The following is a 20879-nucleotide window of genomic DNA, read 5'->3' as shown; positions in this document are numbered from 1 at the left end:
TCTCAACAGTTCTTTTAGAAGTTGGACTACCTCTCTTTTGCTCTCGATAGCCCTTCAACATCATCACTACAATCCTTGACAACCCCTCCGAAGCTTGCAATATCTTTATTAATCATCTTATCATCTCAATAGACATAAGTGTGTGTCTAACTATCATTCTAAACCTTTTATCAGTCTTGTCATTGGGATTAGCCAAGTAAATATTTTATTTTAACTTATTACTTAACTTATATATGAATGGGTGTGGGTCTCATCTTGACAATTAATTTGATCTAAATCATCAGGTAAAGAGTTATATAACTTAAGTAAAAGGTTAAGCCATAATACACGAGGCATCTTTTTGTATAACTCATGAATTTCCCTTGGAAACTCCACAATTAAGTGTGCTTGTAATGGAACACTATTGGAATGGGTGACTTATTGCGAAGTTACAAAGAAAAGGATAAAACTATGAAATTTAGTTGGTATGTATTGGGATGAGCCAAAGAAGACAATATCTTTTATAGTATGTCACAACCTCACAGGTGTTCAACGTGCCAAGAAAGGAAATAATTATGACCTCGAGATTATGATTTTAAGGACACAATGATCTTGTTCACCTCGTGACACTTGTTATGAGCCTTGGAGTTTACAACTTATGAATATGATGGTAGCACAAATGTCACATTTTTATAATATATTTATGCAAGCCAATCTTATTATTGTTAACATGATATAATTTATCTACTACAAAATATATTTTACTCAATGCTTTCAAATAGAGATTGGACAAGGTATGAGAGATTAGGTGAGTGTCACGACCCGGCCTGGAGGCTTGAATTAACGAGTCGGGAATTACAGTTGGATGGTTGACTAAATTTCATTTGTTAAAACTATCTCTAATAAATTGAAAGAGCCACTTAAAACTTCAAAACATTTAAAATTCAAATAATATAAATACTTTTCTCTCGGAGTATCTCGCCTACGATATAAATTCTCTTCTCTTCTGCTTATTTTAATTAATCAAATTATACCTAAAAATATTTTTCAATGGAAATGATAACTCATAAAATAACTTAGTAAGTCATACTTCTAAATTACATCAACACAAGGCATCAGGAATAATATGCATGCTCGATTTGAATGATAAAGTAATTATACTTAATTATTTCGTTTCATGACTTCAATGTTATGTATATATTATATCTTTATCCATATATTTATGATGCAGGACTACATATGCAATGTTTTAATTCATTTAGATTTTGCACAACTTATGATTAGAACAATTCTAGAACAAATCTACTAGCAAATTCAAACAATGAAATAAAACAATTAGTGGTTATTCGCTTAGGCTAAATCACATGGTGAGAACTTTGAAACTTCCAAAATAAATAGGAAAACAACATAACGAGTAGTAGTAGCTTCAAAATAATCCCTAGTCTAACAATGAGAACTTGAAAGCATAGAGGTGCGCTCAATCCTACGTTTATTAAGCTTAAGCAAGAGCAATGCGGAAGAGTCTGTCGTGACTGCAATCAAATCAAGAGAGATTAGACTAATAGAGGTAAAATGCGAGGAAGGGAAACCTTTGTCAAGGAGTGGTGGAGATCCTCCACTCGATGCCTTAGAAGTGTTCGTCGATAGCTTCCACCAAAGTATCTAGGATCCTCTCCAAGTAGTCTTCGATGATGTGGTCAATCCGCGGGTTCACGTTGAAGAAAGTAGATTGTAGGATATCGGTGAAGCTGCTTTCGTCCCAAGTTATGCCGTATTTAGTTGCCGGATCCGCCATTCATGGATGATGGAAAGAAGATCCCTTAGTACTTGATGTGCCTCTTGAGTAGTAACAAAGAGAAAGAAGTTTCTCTTGATAGGGGAGAGAAAGCAAACTCCAAACCTCTTTCTCTTAAAATCTGAAAACAGTTTCAGATTTTCAACAAAAATCTGAGAGGATTTTTTCGATTTTAGTGGGCTAGAGCGTAGAGAAATTGGAGGGAGAAGTCTAGCCTTAATTGTGAAGAGAAAGCTGAGAGTAAATTCCAATTCACAGGTTCTGGACTAGAGAGCTATCTAGAGCAATTAGGAGAGAGGAGGGGGCGGTGGAGCATGAGAGGAAATAGGGATTTAATTCCAAAAGGGGAAGGCATGAGTTGGGAAGGAATTAAAGGAGGTGGGGACTTGAGATTTTCGGCCAAATAAAAATTCTCAGGTTTGGAAATATTTCCAAAGAGATGGCTTGGCTTTAGGAGAGATTTCCTATTCTAAATCCCAAGAAGGGCCGACGACATTTAATGGGAAAATAGGGCTTGTGGCAATAGTTTAATGCATGCTAGATTAAGATATATAAATTAGGAAAGGAGATTTTAAATCCTAATCAAATATAAATAGATTTGAATGAGGTGTAAAGACTTTCTTAAAATAGACTTTGTATATTAGAAAATATTTTGAATTTCAAACAACATGAATTTGAATTCAAATATAATCCTAAATATATTTAAGCCATAATAGGAAATAAATAGAAGAGGAGGAAATCCAAAAGAGGGAGAAAGGGGAAGGTGGCCGGCGGCTAGAAGCCTAAGGCCGGCGGCCAAGGGGGCTCGTGTAAGGCCTTGGCCATGGGATTGAGAGGAGAGGAAGGGGCTCGGGTGGGGGTTGTAATCATGGGATTTGAGAGTGAAGGAAGGGAGGATAACCAAGAGCCACCGGTGGTGACTGTTGGGTACGACGGGTGGCCTCTCCTAGGCTCCACCAAGATCTCTAAATCTCTCTCTCTCAAGCTCTCTCAGAAGCTCCAAGAAGACAAGTGCAGGAAAAAAAATCTCATAATCATTCATTACCATGAAATAATAAGCGAAGGGCTATGTGGACTCAAAGAAATAAAAGACTAAATTGTCCTTTGGGCTCACACATGACACTTCCCACTAAAGGGGTATAAACGGAAAGACCAAAATAACACTAAGCAAATAGAAAATACATAAATAATGAAATAACAAAAGGACTCAAAAATACAAAGACTTAATCGTGATCGTAGATCAGCGGCCACGTCTATGATAGACCTTTCACGAACTAATGTCCCCATCATTCTCCCGGGGTGGGAGAAAACTCGACTCCGTCGAGTATCTCTAGTGCTCTCGTAGATCTCTAGTGCGTCAGGGTCAATCTGCTGCAACTCCTCTCGATCTAGCCACGTATCCTCTGACTCGGATTTCCCTTTCCACCTGATCAAATACCTCCTTCGTCCACCTCTTGTAGATATGATCTCATCACTTAGGATTGCCTCCACCTGCTCTGCCATGGAAAATTTGGGAATATTTGGTAGTGGAGGTAGGTTTGGGATCTCACAAGGTGAGTTCACACAAGGCTATTTTGATAGTGGATTTGGCAGGTTAAAATCAGGACCTTCATATGCCACTAAGTCTTCTGTGTTAAAAGAGGGATTTATATTGAACTCTGCAGGCAGATCTACTGCATAGGCATTATCTTTAATTTTCTTAAGTATTTTGAAAGGTCCAACACTCTTTGCATGCAACTTCTTAACTGTTCCTGGTGGGAACCATTCCGGACAAATCCGCACAATCACGGAGTCACCAACCTCAAAAGTTTTAAAACGTCGTTTCAAATCTGCATGTAGTTTATATTCATGATTATTCCTTTCAATTTGTTGTGCAATATCCTTATGAAGTTCATGCAAATGAGATGCAAATGCTGATGCTGACTCCGAAATCCTATACCTAGAGCTCATGGGTATCAGATCTAATGGCTGTGTAGGTTTGAACCCGTATACAATTTCAGGACTAAGTGCCGTGGTTCGGTTAATTGAGTTATTGTAAGCAAACTCAGCGGTAGGTAGAATGGAAATCTCTAATGTACTCACCAACCAGGGACCGCAACAAATTACCCAGACTCCTATTAACTTCCTCGGTCTGACCATCCGTCTGTGGGTGAAAGGCAGTGGAGAATTGAAGTTTGGTGCCCATTTTCATCCACATGATTTTTCAAAAATAGCTAGTGAACTTCACATCCCGATCCGAAACAATGGTTTTGGGTAAACCATGTAAGCGGACGACCTCATTGAAGTATAACTTCACAATGTGAGAGGCATCGGATGTTTTGGAACAAGGAATAAAGTGAGCCATTTTGGAAAACTGGTCAACTACAACACAAATGGAATCGTGCCTACGGAGTGTCTTGGGCAGGCCTAAGATAAAATCCATGCTAACATCCTGCCAAGGGCAATTGGGGACAGGTAGGGGAGTGTAAAGACCAGTGTTCTGCTTACGTTGCTTGGCCAATTGTCAGGTGTGACACCGACTGACCAGCTGACCAACATCTCTTTTCAGGCTGGGCCAAAAGAAGCGATACTCTACGGATTCTATAGTTTTGTCCCGTCCGAAGTGCCCAGCGAGGCCTCTGGCGTGGAGTTCCCAGACCAGAAATTCCCTAAGGGAGGTGCTCGAGATGAAAATACTCTGGGCTTTGAAAAGATAACCATCCTCCAATAGGAAATCGTCCACAAGGCACGTGCTGCTTGTGGACAAGAGAGTATAGATCTCCTTGAAGTCGGGGCATTCCAAATAATCCCTCTTTATTTGGTCAAATCCCACGACTTCTGCTCTTATTTCAGTGCTGGTCATCATACGACGACAGAGAGCATCGGCAACCTTATTTTCAACTCCCGCCTTATGTCTAAGGGTGTACGTATATTTCTGGAGGAACTCAACCCATCGACCATGGCGTGCATTCAATTTCTTTTGGGAGTTGATATAACGCAGAGCTTCGTGATCCGAGAAAATGACGAATTCTTGCAGGAGCAAGTAATGTTGCCAATAACGAAGTGATTGGATCACGACGTAGAACTCTTTGTCATAAGTAGAATAACACTGCCGGATATCGTTTAGTTTCTCACTGAAGTAAGCAACTAGGTGACCTTCCTGAGAGAGGACTCATCCAATTTCGATCCCCGAAGCATCGCAAGTTACTTCGAAGACTTCGGAGAAATCAGGAAGTCGCATCACTGGGGCTTCCACCATTTTCTGCTTAATCGCATCAAAAGCTTCAGTGGAAATCACTCTTCTTCAGGCAATCAGTGATAGGAGATACGATAGTGCTGAAATTTTGTATGAATCTCCTATAGAAGGCGGCTAACCCGTGGAAGCTGCAGACTTCCGGGATAGTCTGAGGGATAGGCCACTCTATAATGGCCCTCACCTTCTCGGGGTTTGCGGAATCCCCCTTGGGCTGAAATGATGAAGCCCAAGAAAATGACGCGATCTACTAGGAAGGTGCACTTCTTCGGATTGTCATATAATTGCTTCTTCCTTAAGACCTCACAAACTTTCCTCAAGTGGCCTAAGTGCTAACTAATGGAATGACTGTAGATAAGAATGTCATCAAAGTAGACGACGACAAACTTTCCCATAAAAGGACGCAACACTTGAGTCATGACTCGCATAAAGGTGCTAGGGATATTACTAAGTCTAAAAGGCATGACTAACCACTCATAGAGACCATCCTTGGTCTTGAAGGCAGTTTTCCACTCATATCCGGGTCGGATCCGGATCTGGTGGTATCCACTCTTGAGATCAATTTTGGTGAAAAGTGTGGCACCCGTCATCATATCGAGCATGTCATCGAGCCTCGGAATACGGAATTAATATTTGATGATGATTTTGTTGATTGCACGACTATCAACACACATTCTCCAGGATCCGTCCTTCTTCGGGGTGAGAAGGGCCGGAACCGCACAGGGACTTAGACTCTCCTTTGTGAAACCTCGCTGCAGTAACTCGTCAACCTGCTTCTTAAGCTCAGCATGTTCCGTGGGATTCATGCGATAGTGTGGCAGATTTGGGAAGGAGGCTCCAGGGACGAAGTCTATGGCATGTTTAATGTCTCTAAGAGGTGGTAACTGATCGGGAAGATCATCGGGAAAGACATCAGCATACTGCCCTAAGATAGGCTGCACTTCCTGAGGAATGGGCTCATCAGATTCTGTGGGAATCTCACGGCCTACTAAGGCATAAAGAGGGGCGCCTTGAGCAATCTCAGCAGTCAGAACCTTGGCGGTGTCAAGGTTCACGCCTTTCTTAGATTTGACTAGGTTGGATTTCGTGTCATCCGTAACCCGGAGCTACGATGGCAAAAGCTTAATATTTTTGCCAGCATGTTCGAATACGCAGGTGTTTGAACGCCCAAAAATGTGGATATCATTATCGTAGATCCAAGGGCGACCTAGCAAAATTTGTCCAACATTCATAGTCAACACATCGCACCAGACATTTTCCTTATAAGTGGCAAAGGAGATGGGCACGTGGCTTCGTTCCTTCACTTCTAAGGCAGTGGAATTGACCCACACTACCTTATACGGGTTGGGGTGAGGAACGACAGACAGACCTAACTGGGAAACCATGCTTGAAAAAACAGCATTTATGCAACTATGACTTTGCAGTTCTTGTCTTTGATCTTGGTGTAGGTATGAAAAATCGAGGTCCTATGCCAGTCATCAGTGGGTGTCGGGTGGGATAGTGCACATCTCACCATGCAGATGGGTGAGGTATCCAACTTCTGAAGGCAATGGAGAACCGCAGTGTCGTCATCCTCCTCGAAGTACTCGCCTTCTTCCTCGACTTGGTGGATCTGATCAACCTCGGGCTCTAGATCGTCCTCAGTAATCTCCTCGATGATCGAAACCTTATAAGGACTGGAGCACTGAGAAGCGATATGCCCATATCCCTGGCATCGAAAGCACTTGGTCCCGGGACTGGACCGAGGGGTATCCGGGGTGGGAGGTTTACTACGGAAATCAGATCTAGGTGTAGGTGGACCCGTAGGTGGTCGGGTCGTGCTCCCAGGAGTGGGACGGGTAGCAGAGGTGTGTGGGGTGGAACTACCAGCAAATCTAAAAGAAGGTCTAGGATCGTGTGAGCGACTCGGGTGCTATGAACGGGACTCCTCTAAATCCAACACCAGGCTGTAGGCATTCTCCAGTGTAGTGACGTTCTGGGCAAACAGCTCATTGCGAAGATCCTCTTGCAACCCGGTACGAAACATAGATAGGATCTGCGCAGGGGGGCTAGAGGTCTCCCCTTTGCAGCGAATCAAGTAGTTATCGAAATTGGCAATGTACTCCTTCACTGGTTTATTGCCTTGAGTCAGCCTATTCCACCTGTCCAATACGCGGGAGAAGTACGACTGGGGTAAGTACTTCTGCTTGAGTTCCCGCTTCATGGACGACCAATCAACTATGGGGTACTCATTCCTAGCTTCCCTAAGACTCTCTAAGTTGGCCCAAAACTGACTCGCCCTACCCGTGAGTTTAGTATCCGCAAAGCTGACTTTCCTAGTCTCAGAGATGTCATACCACTTAAAGAAACTATCCATACCTTTGATCCAGCCTAGGAAGAGATGGAGATCGAGTGTGCCATCAAAGGTAGGAGCGTCAACTTTAATGTTTTTCATAAGTGGTGCATCATAATCATGTCCGTGGTAAGGTACTCGATGATTGGCACGGTGATGCCTCTCATCTAAATCTGGATCATGACTTGGATCATATCCGTGGTAGTGAGCTCGATGATTGGTACGATGTTGCCTTTCATCTGGGTAGGTTTCATCCCCATACATAGAAGGAGGTCTAGATGGGGTGTAAGGAGTCGGGTTCTCTCTAGCTCGCTCCAAAGTGTCAAATCTCTTAGTGGAGTTCCTACGAAGCTCAGCTAAATCCGCTTGGTTTTCCTTCAACTGTTGGCTTATGGTGTTCATTTGACCTACCAAAAGGTCTAAGGTCCTTCCTAGTTGTTCCGGGTCCATACCTTATATACCTAATCATTATCTCTCTCTCTAATTGGTTATTAAATATATTTAAATAGTTCTTATTTTTAAATAATAGAATTTGTTTTCTCCACTTTATTATTTAAATATAGAAAATCATAATTTAATTAATTTCTAAAATAAACTTTCTATATTTAATGAATAAATTCATTTAAGTAACTAATGAAATATAATCTTATTTTTATCAAAGAAAAATAAAATGTTTTTAATCTACTCATTTCAAAATACTCAAACATGCGCTCTTTCTAAAATTTGCTATTAATCTTATAATTTAATTTGATTATAATTATTTTTCTAAATAAATTTCTTTATTAAGATATTTTAAATAAATTTTACAAAAATAAAATAAAATACTCCCTTCAATATACATATATTAATATTAATCATCTCATTCTAATAATTTTAAATTATATTCTAAATTTAGACAAAATAGAAAATTTACCTCATACACCTTAAATTGAATTTCGCTCGAGCCCTAGCTTAATTGTGACATATGTTATGTTGGTTATCAGATTTTTTCCTGGATTTTTTTATCTTTTAGCGGCATTTAAATTATCATTTAGAATGAATAAAATGTATTTTTTAATATTGCATTTTAAGCGGCTAATCCTTTTTAGTAGTGAAAGTCAAGGATCAAATAATTGTGGCCTATTGTGTGTTTATTTGCACATCTCATCCTAGGTTTAAATTTATAAATACTAGACTACAAGACGTTGGTATTACAGCTTATGATTATTCCATCATGTGAACTGAAATTAGTTCATGATAATTGGTTCAACAAAGAAAATTACTAGAAGAAGTAATTTAAATTAAATTGAGTAAGTCATGGTTCTAAACAAACACACTGAAATTATTGTGAAGCTCAAAATTACATATCTATATTTTTGCGGAGGTATATCCTTGAGGAATTCTCAGATTTGATCAATAATTTGGAATAGTTCTTTAAAGATTACCGTTTGTCTAATTCTAAAAGAGTTAAAATTGCCAAAATAAAATTAGTTGGGCATTTTACCATACACCAATTTCATTGTGAATATATTTGGTAATGCAGTGTTTTCCTTATACAAATAGCTATTATAGATGCATTTGGTAAAGTATTTCTAGTTAACTGATTGAATTGCAAATAACATGTTTCTATAGTAGGTGAAGGGCTTGGAGGGTTTTAACCGATTGTTAGTTTCCCTCCTGTTGCGTCCAGGAGTATTCGCGGCATTAGAGAAATATAAAGTTTATCGTCTTAGCGTTGTACGAAAATCTGGCACGCAATCAGATAAGAGAGAGGGTCTAGCATTTATGAGACACCAAGATTTTTACGTGGAAAACCCCTGTAAAAGGGGGAAAAACCACGGGGCCTAGCCCAGTTTGAATGAATACACTAGTATTGTAGTTGATTACAAATGAGGTCCTTCCTTGGGGAAAGGCCTTAGCTTGATGTACATCTTATGGAGTACATTACATGAATTGAAACAAAGAATCACTATATACATGTTCGTTTGGTCGGGAGGACCGTAATCGGCGGGTGACGGAGGTCGGACGGCTTGTAGTCGGTGGGCGACGTAAGTCAGGAGGATCATAGTCGGCTGGCGACGGAGGTCAGAAGGACTGTAGTCGGCGGGCGACGTAAGTCAGGAGGACCGTAGTCAGCGGGCGACGGAGGTCGGAAAGACTGTATTTGGCGGGCGACATATAAGTCAGGAGGACCGTAATCGGCTGGTGACGGAGGTCAGAAGGACAGTTGCCTTGCGAAGAAGGCTGGAAGGACTGTGTCTGACGATGAAGGTCAGAAGGATGGCGTCAGGTAGAAGTCCAACAATGGAACGAAATCCATATTCGGATATACGTCAGCGAAAGTCCGATAACTTGTAGAAGTCCGGCATCGGGTAGAAACTTGGCGAAGAGTGAAGGTCAGGTGTCGGGTAGAAGTCTGACGTCTGTTGGTGGACGAGGAGAACTCCGGCATCACTTGGGCGGAGTTTCGGCGTCAGGAGGGGAACTCTGTCCTTAATTGAGAAGAATTTCCGCATCCCATGGAAGTTGGGCAGAATTCTGGCTTTTCTCTCCGAATATCCGCAGAGTTCCGGCATATTCAGGCAGCGGGAAGAGCTCCGGCGGTGGTCGAGGAGGAGAGGATTCTCCTTTTTCCCCTTTCTCTTTTTCTTCCCTTTTTCTTCTCTCTCTTCACTTCCCTCCTCTTGTGAAGAATGAGGGCTCTATTTATAGTTTTTTTGGAGTGGCATGGCTTGTAAATAGGTGTGAGATCAGGGGCGAATATGGAGTGGTTGAATGGACGGCTGATATTGAATCCTTTGATCATACACCGTTCGTCAGCCATTTGAAGGCCTTAGCGATGTCGGAATTCGGCGATCTTAGGCTCGTTGGATTCGTCTCGTCGAGCCGTTCGATTTGACTATAAGCTCGCCAAAATCGGAGACCGTTTGGTAACTCAAATTGTGGTTCGAACCTTCCAACAATGCTTTGGGTCCTTGATTTGGACTCATTTGGGCTCGGATTGAGTCAAATTTGGTGTCGTTGGGTTCGTACTTCCGAGACGCTCAGTTTGACTGTAAGTTTGCTGAAATCGGAGTTCATGTGCTCCCGGATTTAATTTTTGAAGTTTCCAACTTGATTTTTGCCTCGAGATTCGTGCCCGATCAAGATAATTTTTGCATAACGTATCACCTCCAATGTGGGCTGTAGATCATGGTTCTAATCTCTGAAACCAGGACTTTGGAATATGGGTGCAGATACAAACATTAAGCCCTACCTAAACCCTACATTTGAGGATGCCCTGTACACATACAAAGCTTGTTTTATCTGTACTATATTTTCATTTAAAAAAAAAATCTGTGCTATATTTTCATATTTCTGTAGCGTTACAATTCTCTGTAGTCTAAGCTATTATCATTTCTAGTGCTTGATGCACTGCTTCTTGTGCTTTTGAATAAATAGAAGATGGAAGTTCACCGGGATGCTTGAATGTTTTTGCTACTTCTGCATCGATTAAACAAAACTTCTTCTATTCTGTTTATTTCCTTTTAATTTGATGATTGTTTTGTGTGCTAACTTGTCCCCATTTATCGAAATGTCATATGCTATCTCTATTCTTTGTTTTGTCATACCAAGAGGACAATTGTGAAAGTGGTTTTTTTATTTTTGTTATTTTCAACTAACACAAATTTTCATTTCAGGTATCTTTATCAACGTGGGAAGAGGGGAATTTACATCCATCCTTGGACTTTTCGGTTTCTATCGACCCATCCGCTTCTATTATGAGGAACCCCTTTTCTGAAAAGAGATGGAAAAAGTTTCAGCTATCAAGGATATTTAGCACGTTACCCGATGCCATTAAAATGCATGTATTAGATGTTCATATAACTCAGGGTGACAGAAGTTTTGTGGATAAGTGGCTTGTTGTGCTCTGCTTGGGATCTGGAAAAACACGAAACATGGCACTTGATAGGTATGCTCTAGAGTTGCAGTATGATTTTTTTTTTTTAATGATGCCTAGTTGACTCATGAATAATTTTAAGGTGGCATTGAAATTCTATATCTAGGATAGATACCTACAGTTTGTTTAATTGCATAATATCAAGTATTTCAATTATTTGCTACAAAAAATAAGAAGAAAAAGTATGCTGGGGATCCATGCAAGCAACAACACCGTCATGCACCCAAGCACTTCTCTTCTACAATCACATGCCTCCACATCGTCTCTCTCTCTCCCCCTCCATCTTGTGCTCTATTCTTTCATCGAAAGCAATTTAGCATCTGTGCGATCCCATCTCTTATTTTCCATCTCCTACAAGCGCATGCATTGAACGCTCTCCTGTTTCCCCTAGCATATGTATCTTTCTTCTATGAGTCTTCCCTGCTCACTTCACCTTTCTCTCATCGACCCCCTCATCTCTTACTAGCCTACTTTTGTCGTGATCTAGCCCAAAAGTGCAGAGTAGTGAGGTGAAAAGACCAACGGTATTTTTAAATTCTTATTACAATTGTTCCTACATTTTTTCTTATTAATAATATATAATATATCAAAACATACACTAAATCTCAAATATTCATTCTAAACCAAAACAATAGCAATTCTATTATAAATACATTTCACTGATAATTCCACATACGATAAATTGATTCTCTTCTTTCACTCATTTAGTTCCTACTATTTTATTTTATTCTGAAAATAACAATTAGAACAATAATGAGTTATCATAACCACCCAGTGGATTCATCATATTTCTAAATTGCAGTAATAATGGAATTAAAAAATTAATATATATGCTTCTCATAATAAATAAATCATCATAAATTATCTGATAGTTCATCTATTCAAATATGTCAATGAAAGAGTTTTAAAGCATTCATTTGCATATAATCATATTATATTTTCTAATTTTTATATGATACAACTGTCATAGGAGCACCATCTATACTATACCATTTAAGGTACTTTCGTTTCCATTTTGTTGTCTAAATAGTTTCCATTTTATGTGTGAATCTTAGCATCTCCATCTTATACAACAAGAGGGTGAACTCCATTAGTCAACAAGCATATGCAAGCACTTCTTGATAGTTCCTACTCTACTTGGTCTCCTTCTCATCGTTTCTTGCTCGCTCACGATCTTCTTCTCGATCATCTTACTTTCTCCTCTTTCTTACTCTCCATATCTTTCTTTTTTTCTTTCAGGCTTTGCTTGATTGGTGCCTAATATCCCCTCTCTTTTTTGTTCGATTACCTGACCGTTCTCTGTCCCTCGATCTTCCTATCCAGGATCTTTCTTTGTTTCTTTCTTCCTTTTGTGTAGCTTGCTCCTTTCTCCTTTCCTTTTATCTAATCACAAAACTAATGAAGGGCATATTTTCTAGAATTGACTAAGCGCCAATTTATCTTCTTCTTCTTCTTATTATTATTATTAAAAAAAGGGTATTTACATGCGCTCTTTTTTGCAACCCATCTCTCTAAATCTTGTCTATTTCTCTCCTGTCAACCCCTTCTCTTCTACTTGAACTCTCTCCCAACAATGGCCTTGGAAAATGGAGCATGCATGAACATGGAATAAAAGTGATCAAGATGAAAAGACAAATCAAGAATTTTATCCATGGTTCATGATTTTGTGGTTATCCATTCTACTTTATTCCCTTAATTTTACATTGCTTGTAATTCTTATTAATCCTTTAAAATGATGGGGGGAAAATGATAATGATATTTGGAAATTTTTGCTTGTTAGGAACATAATGGTAGAATTTAGTGGTCTTCTCGTTATAGTGGGATTGGTGGCACAACCATTAAAATCATTACTGGAACCTTTTTCTATCCTCCATCATTTTAGGGAAACACTTTGATGTAGAATGGGTAGGAGGCTTTGCTAACGAGAGGATTTCTTCTCCAAAATCTGAGAACACTTTCAGCTTTTTCCCTAAAACCTGAGAGAATTCAGATTTCTTTCTTGAAAGAAGAGGGAGAACAAGCCCCAACTACTTCTCTTGTAGAATCTGAAAACAGTTTCAGATTCCCAACAAAAATCTGAGAAGAGTTTTCAGGTTTCGGTGGACTAGAGGAGTTTGGTGAGAATCCCAAGGAAGGAGCCAGAGAGATTTCCGCCAGCAGAAATCAGCTTTTGGAAATCTTCCAAAGGAGTAAACTGCACTTATGGAGAGATTTCAAAAACCATTTAATATGGAGGGGCCGGCTGTAATGGAATTGGAGGTGGGATTGTTTCCTTTTTTTTTCAAGTCAGGCTTTAGGAAAGGATTTAATATTTGGTTTGAGTCCCGCGGACAGATTTTTGAGGAAATCAAATATGGGGAGGCGGTAAGCTGGGAGGAATTAACAGGGAGAGGAGGTGACGGGATTGAGGGGCTGAGGTGGAGGTTAATTAATTCCTAATTCCTTCCCATAGGATTAGGGAGTAAATTAAGGATTAAAGTCAAGAGGAATTCGGCCAAGAGAGGTGTGGCTTCAAATTTGTTTCCAACGGGTGGGGAAGTGGTTTAGGAAACAAATCCTGTAGGAAGTATTTACTGGGGCCGGTGGCAGGCATAGGCTAGAGAGGAATTAATGGGTAGGGATTTAATTCCTGTTATTAAACTCCTTAGATTAGGGAGTCAATTAGTAGAGCAAGGCAAGGGAAATTTCGGTTATGAAGGGAATTTTGAATTATTTCCTAAATCTAGACTTGCTTTAGGAAATAATTTGAAATAGGATTTAATGAGGCTAATTAAGACTTCTTAATTTGGTTTAAAAAAGATTAGGAAAGAGTAATTTACTCCAATTTAAATTTTAAATTCAAATGGATGTAAATTAAGAACTCTCCTAATATAGAATCACTAATTTAGGAAAGAATTTGAAATTTGAATTTGAATAATTTCAAATTCAAATCATTCCCTAAATTATCCCAACCAAATTTGGAAAGCCCAAAGAGGGTGGGAGGAGGAGTTCGGCCGGTGGCTAATGAGGTGGAAGCCGGCGGCATGGGGTCAGGCATGGGTTTGGCCGTGGGTGTTGGACGGGGGAGAAAAGTGGGGTTTCGAGTGAGGTTAGAATCCGGCGGCCAAACGAAGATGGCGAGGAGGAAGAACGAAGGAACAAAAACAAATAAAGAAAAGATAAAAACGAAAGAGAGAAAATAAAAACCGCGAGCCTTGGACTCTTCCGAAGACTGACGGGTGATAGTTGCCCTTCTCCAAGGGACTTCAAATCACGAGCCCGGACCCATCCTGCGGCTGGTGAAAGCTCAAATTCCTTCTCATAGAAATCTCACTATCGTCCTCTTCACAAGAACACAAGTGTGGAACACAATTTTTTTAATATCAATTCTTCATTCCTTTTACAATAGCTTAAGGCCCTATATATAGGCCACAACATGTGAAAAATCAAAAATTACAAAATTGCCCTTTGGGCCACAACACTCAAATAAACTAACCTAGGGGTAAAACAGGAAATAACATAAAATAAGAGCTAAAATTCATAAAATAACTCATAAATGGAAATTTAAACTAGAGCCATCGATTTACGACGCCTCCTGTGATAGATGCGCCAAATCTTCGTGCCGATGTCCGCATCACACTTCTTTCTTACCAATGGAAAGAAAAAAATTATAATATATTGAACCATTCAAAGGGTAACTATGGTCATCAAACTAAGGATCAACACAAGCGAGTAGGGGATTGGAAAAAGTTTTATTTATTTATTTGATAAAGTAGAAGCCATGAGATGGGCATTTTGAAAAACAAGTAAAACACACAATATGCACGTTTGAAAGCTGACCGAAGTTCTCCAACAAGAAAATGAGTCACCATACTCATTATCAGATGCTTGCATGTGGATCCTCCTGAGGCTAGGATACCAAAAGATTGAGGATGGAAAAGGGGTTCCAATAATGATTTTATTTGTTAGGCCTCCACGCTCACTGTAGGGAGAAGGTCACAATGTCTATCGCTATATTATGAGGTGGCAAGCAGGTATTGATATGATCCTTCAATAATCTAAAATGACTTTTCATATGCCAACATGACTCACCATTCTTACATTGATTCCATGTTAAATTATATAATAAATTTGACCATGACAAGGTTCTTAACATAAATTACTTAATATATTGACTAGCTTTCAAGTTAAACTTTAGATGAGGTGGCATGGTGAGGTGTAAATGGACTTGAATTTGATATGTAGACTAAAAGTCTAGCATACACGGCATTTAAAATATTGAAATTCCTTCGCACATTTCATTAATACATATATTCATCACAATATTTCTCATTCAATATCTCAACATTCCAAAAAAAAAGGATAATTCATATAACATGAAGACATTCAAGCATTATCTTGCATCATTTGTCTTCTTAAAAATTTATGAACTATCAAGGAAATGCTGATGTTTGTATTTTAAGAATCAGAACTAATTAAAGAAAAATATGAAGTTAGCTTCAATCAATGGCTAAGGCAATATGTGGACATTGAAGACTCATTCTTCCATGACTAACTAGATATCAAAGGTGCATCATACCAATTGGTCAAAAGTACTAACGGGTTTTAAAATTTTCGGGTGTTTGATTGAGTTTAAAATAAATCTCATGGCTTTGAGCTTGTCCCTTGCTCGCATTGTTTGACATCCAAGCACTTCAGCTCCCAATTCACGAGAACGACCTCCCCGTGCCGCCGCCAGCTATGCCAACATCATCACACCTAACCAAAACCATCAATCTCATTGTGCCCTAGATCAATTTTTTGTAAAAAAAAGTTTAAAATATCAAAAGAATATATTAATACAAAAATTTAAGATTTATTTGTTTTCGAACCAATCAAAAATGTGATTTTTTTAATTTATTTTGCAATCAGCAAAACAACTTGAGTATCTCAAATATATTATATTAACTTTCCACTGCATATAATGTACACATATATTTAAAATATTTGCAATCAAATTGAATTGCCCTTTAAGAATTATCTTATGCAAGGTATTGCAAGCTATGAGTTATTTTCTTCGATGGTATTGCAGGAAACTAGTCATTGCTATTTAGTTTTAATGATTCGTTGTCACTAGAACTTTTCTGATGGCAGTTTTCTTGATGCTTCTTACTTTTTTAATATTTCCATGCCTCCATTTCAGGCGCTATCTTACTCACAACTTGACTCCATTTGCCGGAGTAGCAGCTCATATATCTCAAAATGGACAACCTATAAGCCCACCAGCATCCAGTTGCATATTGTCTCCCTTGCCCCTGTCGGGGGTATTAAGCATGCCAGTAACTGTTATTGGATGCTTCCTCATATCTCACATTGGTGGGCGGTATCTTTTCAGCCATTCAGATGGACATGTTTTAACGGAGCAAGCTAATGCTAAAGGTCTTTTGGCTGAAGCTTGGAACAAAGAATTGCTACTATGTATTCGAGATTCTTATGTTCAATTGGTGTTGGAGTTTCAAAAGATCAGGAAGGACTACCACACTTCATGTTTTGAGTCAAACTCTGCACGTGCTTTAAGTTATATTCTACAGGCATATGGTGATAGAATTTACTCTTTCTGGCCTAGATCTAAAAAGAATTCAAAATCATATGGTGATGTTGATAGTGCCGGCGAGGAAACAGTTACTAGTAAAGCTAGTGAGGCAGATTGGGTGTCACTAGTTGAACAAGTGATTAGGCCTTTCTATTACCGCCTTGTTGATATGCCAGTTTGGCAATTATACTGTGGCAATGTTGTGAAAGCTGATGAAGGTATGTTCCTGTCTCAATTTTCTGGTGAAAATGGTGATAACCTTCCACCCGCTAGGGTTTGTAGCTTCCTCAAAGAGCGTTACCCTGTTTTTTCTATGCCATCTGAATTAGTGAAGGAAATTCAGGCGTTAGGAGTTAAGGTGAGGGAGATCACGCCTAAGATGATTCGTGGTCTACTTAAATCTTCAGTTTCAGTTTTACCTGAATCTGTTGAAATGTATATAGATGTGCTTGATTACTGTTTGTCAGATATTCAGATGCCAGATTTGTCAGCAAGTGAACTATCAGGTTTCAACAATAGATTGGATTCTGTGGGTGCTTTGCATGCGGTAAGTGATGATTTGTCTACAACTGCACCATTTTTATCCTCAATGAAATCACAGAGAATTCATAGAGATGCTTTTCAGAGTTCAAGTAGTTCTGCAGGTGATGCCCTTGAAATTGTAACGTACTTTGGCAAGGCCTTATATGACTTTGGCCGTGGAGTTGTTGAGGATATAGGCAAAGCAGCGGATCCTCTACCCAATGTTGCTACTGCTTCTGGCATGTCTATTTATAGTGATGGATCATTAGCATCTATTCTTGCAGAGCTAAAAGGGTTGCCATTTCCAACTTCAACAAAGTGTCTATTGAGACTGGGCATTGCAGAGATATTGATTGGGAGCAAGGAGCAGCAGCTATTTATGTATCCACTGGCAGATAAATTTATCCATACTCTTTGCTTAGAGAAATCTTTCTTGTCTAAGATTCTTTTTACCCAAAACATTCACGGAGTTTTAAAATTAAAGAGCTTCACCCCTCAGTTGGTAGCAGAGCATTTGAGGCTGCTGCTTACTGAATCTTGGGTGATTCACGTATTATCTGTTAATCAAGCTCCTTGGGTATCATGGGATAACACTGCAGGCTCTGTGTTCGATGGGCCACGTCCTGAGTGGATAAGACTCTTCTGGAAAATCTTTAGAGACATTAAAGGTGATCTTTCACTTATTTCTGATTGGCCATTAATTCCCGCAGTTCTGAATAGACCAATCTTATGTCGTGTAAAAGAGATCAAACTGATATTTATTCCACCCATGCTGGAGCAATCTACTGTCACATTTGATGGGACTGGCATGATAAATTCATCAGAAAGTATTGTTGAATTAAAAAAGATATATAGCACTGCATTTGAAATGATATCTTCTAGATATCCATGGCTAATATCTTTGCTATATCAGTTGAGCATACCACTTTATGATATGTCATTTCTGGACTCTGCTGCATTGTGTTATTTTTTCCCTACACTTAGTCAATCACTGGGGCATGTTATTGCCTCCAAGCTACTTGCTGCAAAATATGCTGGTAGATTTTCTGTTCCACTTCATTTATCTGATGAAAATCGTGACAGATTGTTCACCTTGTTTGCTTTGGATCACCAATCACCGACTTGCTGTTTGTACAAAAGAGAAGAGCTAGACTTATTGAAAGAACTTCCTATATACAAAACAGTAACAGGTTCCTACACCATGATAGTTGACAGAAATCAGTGCACAATTTCTCCAACAGCTTTCTTTCATCCTAAAGATGAACGGTGTCTTTCTCATTCAGCAGATGCAAATCAATTTCTTCATGCTTTAGGGGTTGATGAGTTGACTGATCAAGAAGTATTTCTAAGATTTGCTTTGCCTGATTTTGAAGTGAAGACATCAGCGGAAAAGGAAGATATTTTATTTTATTTATATTTAAATTGGAAAGATCTGCAATTAGATACCACAATAGTGAATTGTTTGAAAGAGACAAATTTCGTGCGTACTGCCAATGAAGTTAGTACTAATCTATTTAAACCAAGGGATTTGTTGGATCCTCATGATTCATTGTTGTCATCAGTATTCAGTGGGGAGAGAAGTAAATTCCCCGGTGAGAGGTTTACTACAGATGGATGGCTCCACATTTTAAGGAAAACAGGTCTTCGCACATCCTCACAAGGTGATATGATAACAGAGTGTGCAAGAAAGATCGAGTCACTTGGACGTGAAGCCCTTGCACATGCAGGGGATCTTGAAAGTTTTGAGACTGAGTCATCCTTTAGGAAAAAAGAAGTTCCTTTGGAGATATGTTCATTAGCTGAATCTGTCGTAGTTGCAATAATTGCAAACCTTTCAACACTTTTTAACAATGATTTCTGTGACACGATCAGTAATATTGCTTTTGTTCCTGCTGAAAAAGGTCTTCCCATGATTGGTGGTAAGAAAGGTGGGAATAGGGTCCTTTGCACATATAGGGAAGCAATTTTTTCCAAGGACTGGCCTTTGGCCTGGAGTACTGCTCCAATCCTTGTCAAATTGAATGTGATTCCTCCTGAATTTTCTTGGGGAGCATTTCATCTTAGGAGCCCCCCACCCTTTTCTACTGTTTTAAAGCATTTGCTGGTGAGTACTATAAATACATTGGGAAGGTTTGCTAATTGTACCTTCACTTACTGTTCTAGTAAATAAACCAGGTTGTTGGAAGAAACAATGGAGAGGACACACTTTCTCGTTGGCCATGTTCACCAGGAATGATGACAGTAGAAGATGCTTCTTTTGAAATTCTAAAGTATTTGGATGCAAATTGGGGAGCAAGATCTTCCTCGGGTTAGTTTATGGTTTCATTCATCCCTTTGCTTAAGATGATAAGTTGTTTGAACCTTTAGAACTGTAAAAATGTTACGTTAGATCAAGTGGGTCAGAGCTAATTGAGTTTAGGTGCTTTTGATACTTTTGAGAAGGCTTTCATGTGCATTTTACTCTAAACGAGCAAGTGAAATCTGCACTGTACGGTAATCAGAAGCATATGATTGACATAGAAAGAAGTGGGTCCGATGTATTGCATGGATATCTGTTAATAAGTCATTTATCCAAGACAAATCGCTAGTTCACCTCATAAAATGATTGATACAGATAATAGAAACATTAGTTGATTTGACCAGTTGAACAGCCTTATAACTAAATAACTGCCTCGTTGTTTCTTCAAAGCGGATTTTCACTGATTGAAATTATACCATTTGCAGGATTGTTCTTATGGTTAATCTGATGATACTTACACTAAAAACTAGCCTGCTTTATTACTTCTGTTGGATCTTGTCTCCCTTTTGTAAATTCTTTTTCTTTAAAAATGAGGGATAGTTTCTGAACTAAATTGGGTTAATCTGACTACGATAAACTGTTGCGGAGGGTGGACGGATTTTGCTTTAAGTGGTTAATGGGTTGAATTTCAAATTTAAATATTTTTTAGATTTTGGGATTTTTGTGGAATTTTGGATTTGGACTTTTGTGGATATTTTGGGTGGAGCTTTGGATTTTTATGGGTATTTTGGTGGAGCCTTGGAGTATTTGAAATGAACTTTTGGGAGATAATTGAAAGTATTTGGGAACCCCTCCGGTTGAGATCTGCATTCAACACGGCCATCATCGGGGTGTTGTGGGTCATTTCTCTTTATGGATTGCATCTTGTCAACTCTATCGGGCTGTCGACAGAGGATCGGGTTTTGGTAGGCTTCATGCATTTGATAGTGAATTCTCATTGTTGTAGGCCTTGAAGGCCTAATATGAATGTTTTAAAGCAAATATACCGGTCGCCACGACTTTATATTTGCTTAATGGTTCGAACCCTGTCGACTTCTATTGACCCATATAGAAGGATCGGTTTCGAACCTGAATTCACTTGTCAACCCGCGCAGCATCCCTAGACGTCACGTGTGCACCAATAACATGCTCGTCGGGGCCCATACGGGTATTTGATTACATTTACCCCTTTTAGTGTACCTATGTGCATACAAGTTAAGGTGCATGTGCGGGGATATTCTTGGAATAGACGCCTTCTGTCTGCTTGTACG

The 20879-nt window shown here is 39.2% G+C and overlaps 1 protein-coding gene across 2 annotated transcripts in view; it reads left to right on the top strand.

Annotated features, from left to right (window-relative positions):
* The window catches only part of LOC110097571, a 115272-nt gene that overhangs the window by 62998 nt on the left and 31395 nt on the right, over positions 1–20879 (top strand). For both annotated transcript variants that reach the window (XM_020824018.2, XM_020824019.2), the window contains exons 7-9: positions 10998–11269; positions 16419–19434; positions 19506–19638. In XM_020824018.2, the coding sequence (XP_020679677.1) occupies positions 10998–11269; positions 16419–19434; positions 19506–19638 (3421 nt within the window). The remainder of the gene's footprint in view (positions 1–10997; positions 11270–16418; positions 19435–19505; positions 19639–20879) is intronic.

This window comes from Dendrobium catenatum, unplaced genomic scaffold, assembly GCF_001605985.2.
Source record: "Dendrobium catenatum unplaced genomic scaffold, ASM160598v2 fragScaff_scaffold_390, whole genome shotgun sequence".
NCBI lineage: Eukaryota > Viridiplantae > Streptophyta > Magnoliopsida > Asparagales > Orchidaceae > Dendrobium > Dendrobium catenatum.
This window is presented reverse-complemented; position numbering and strand designations above follow the sequence as displayed.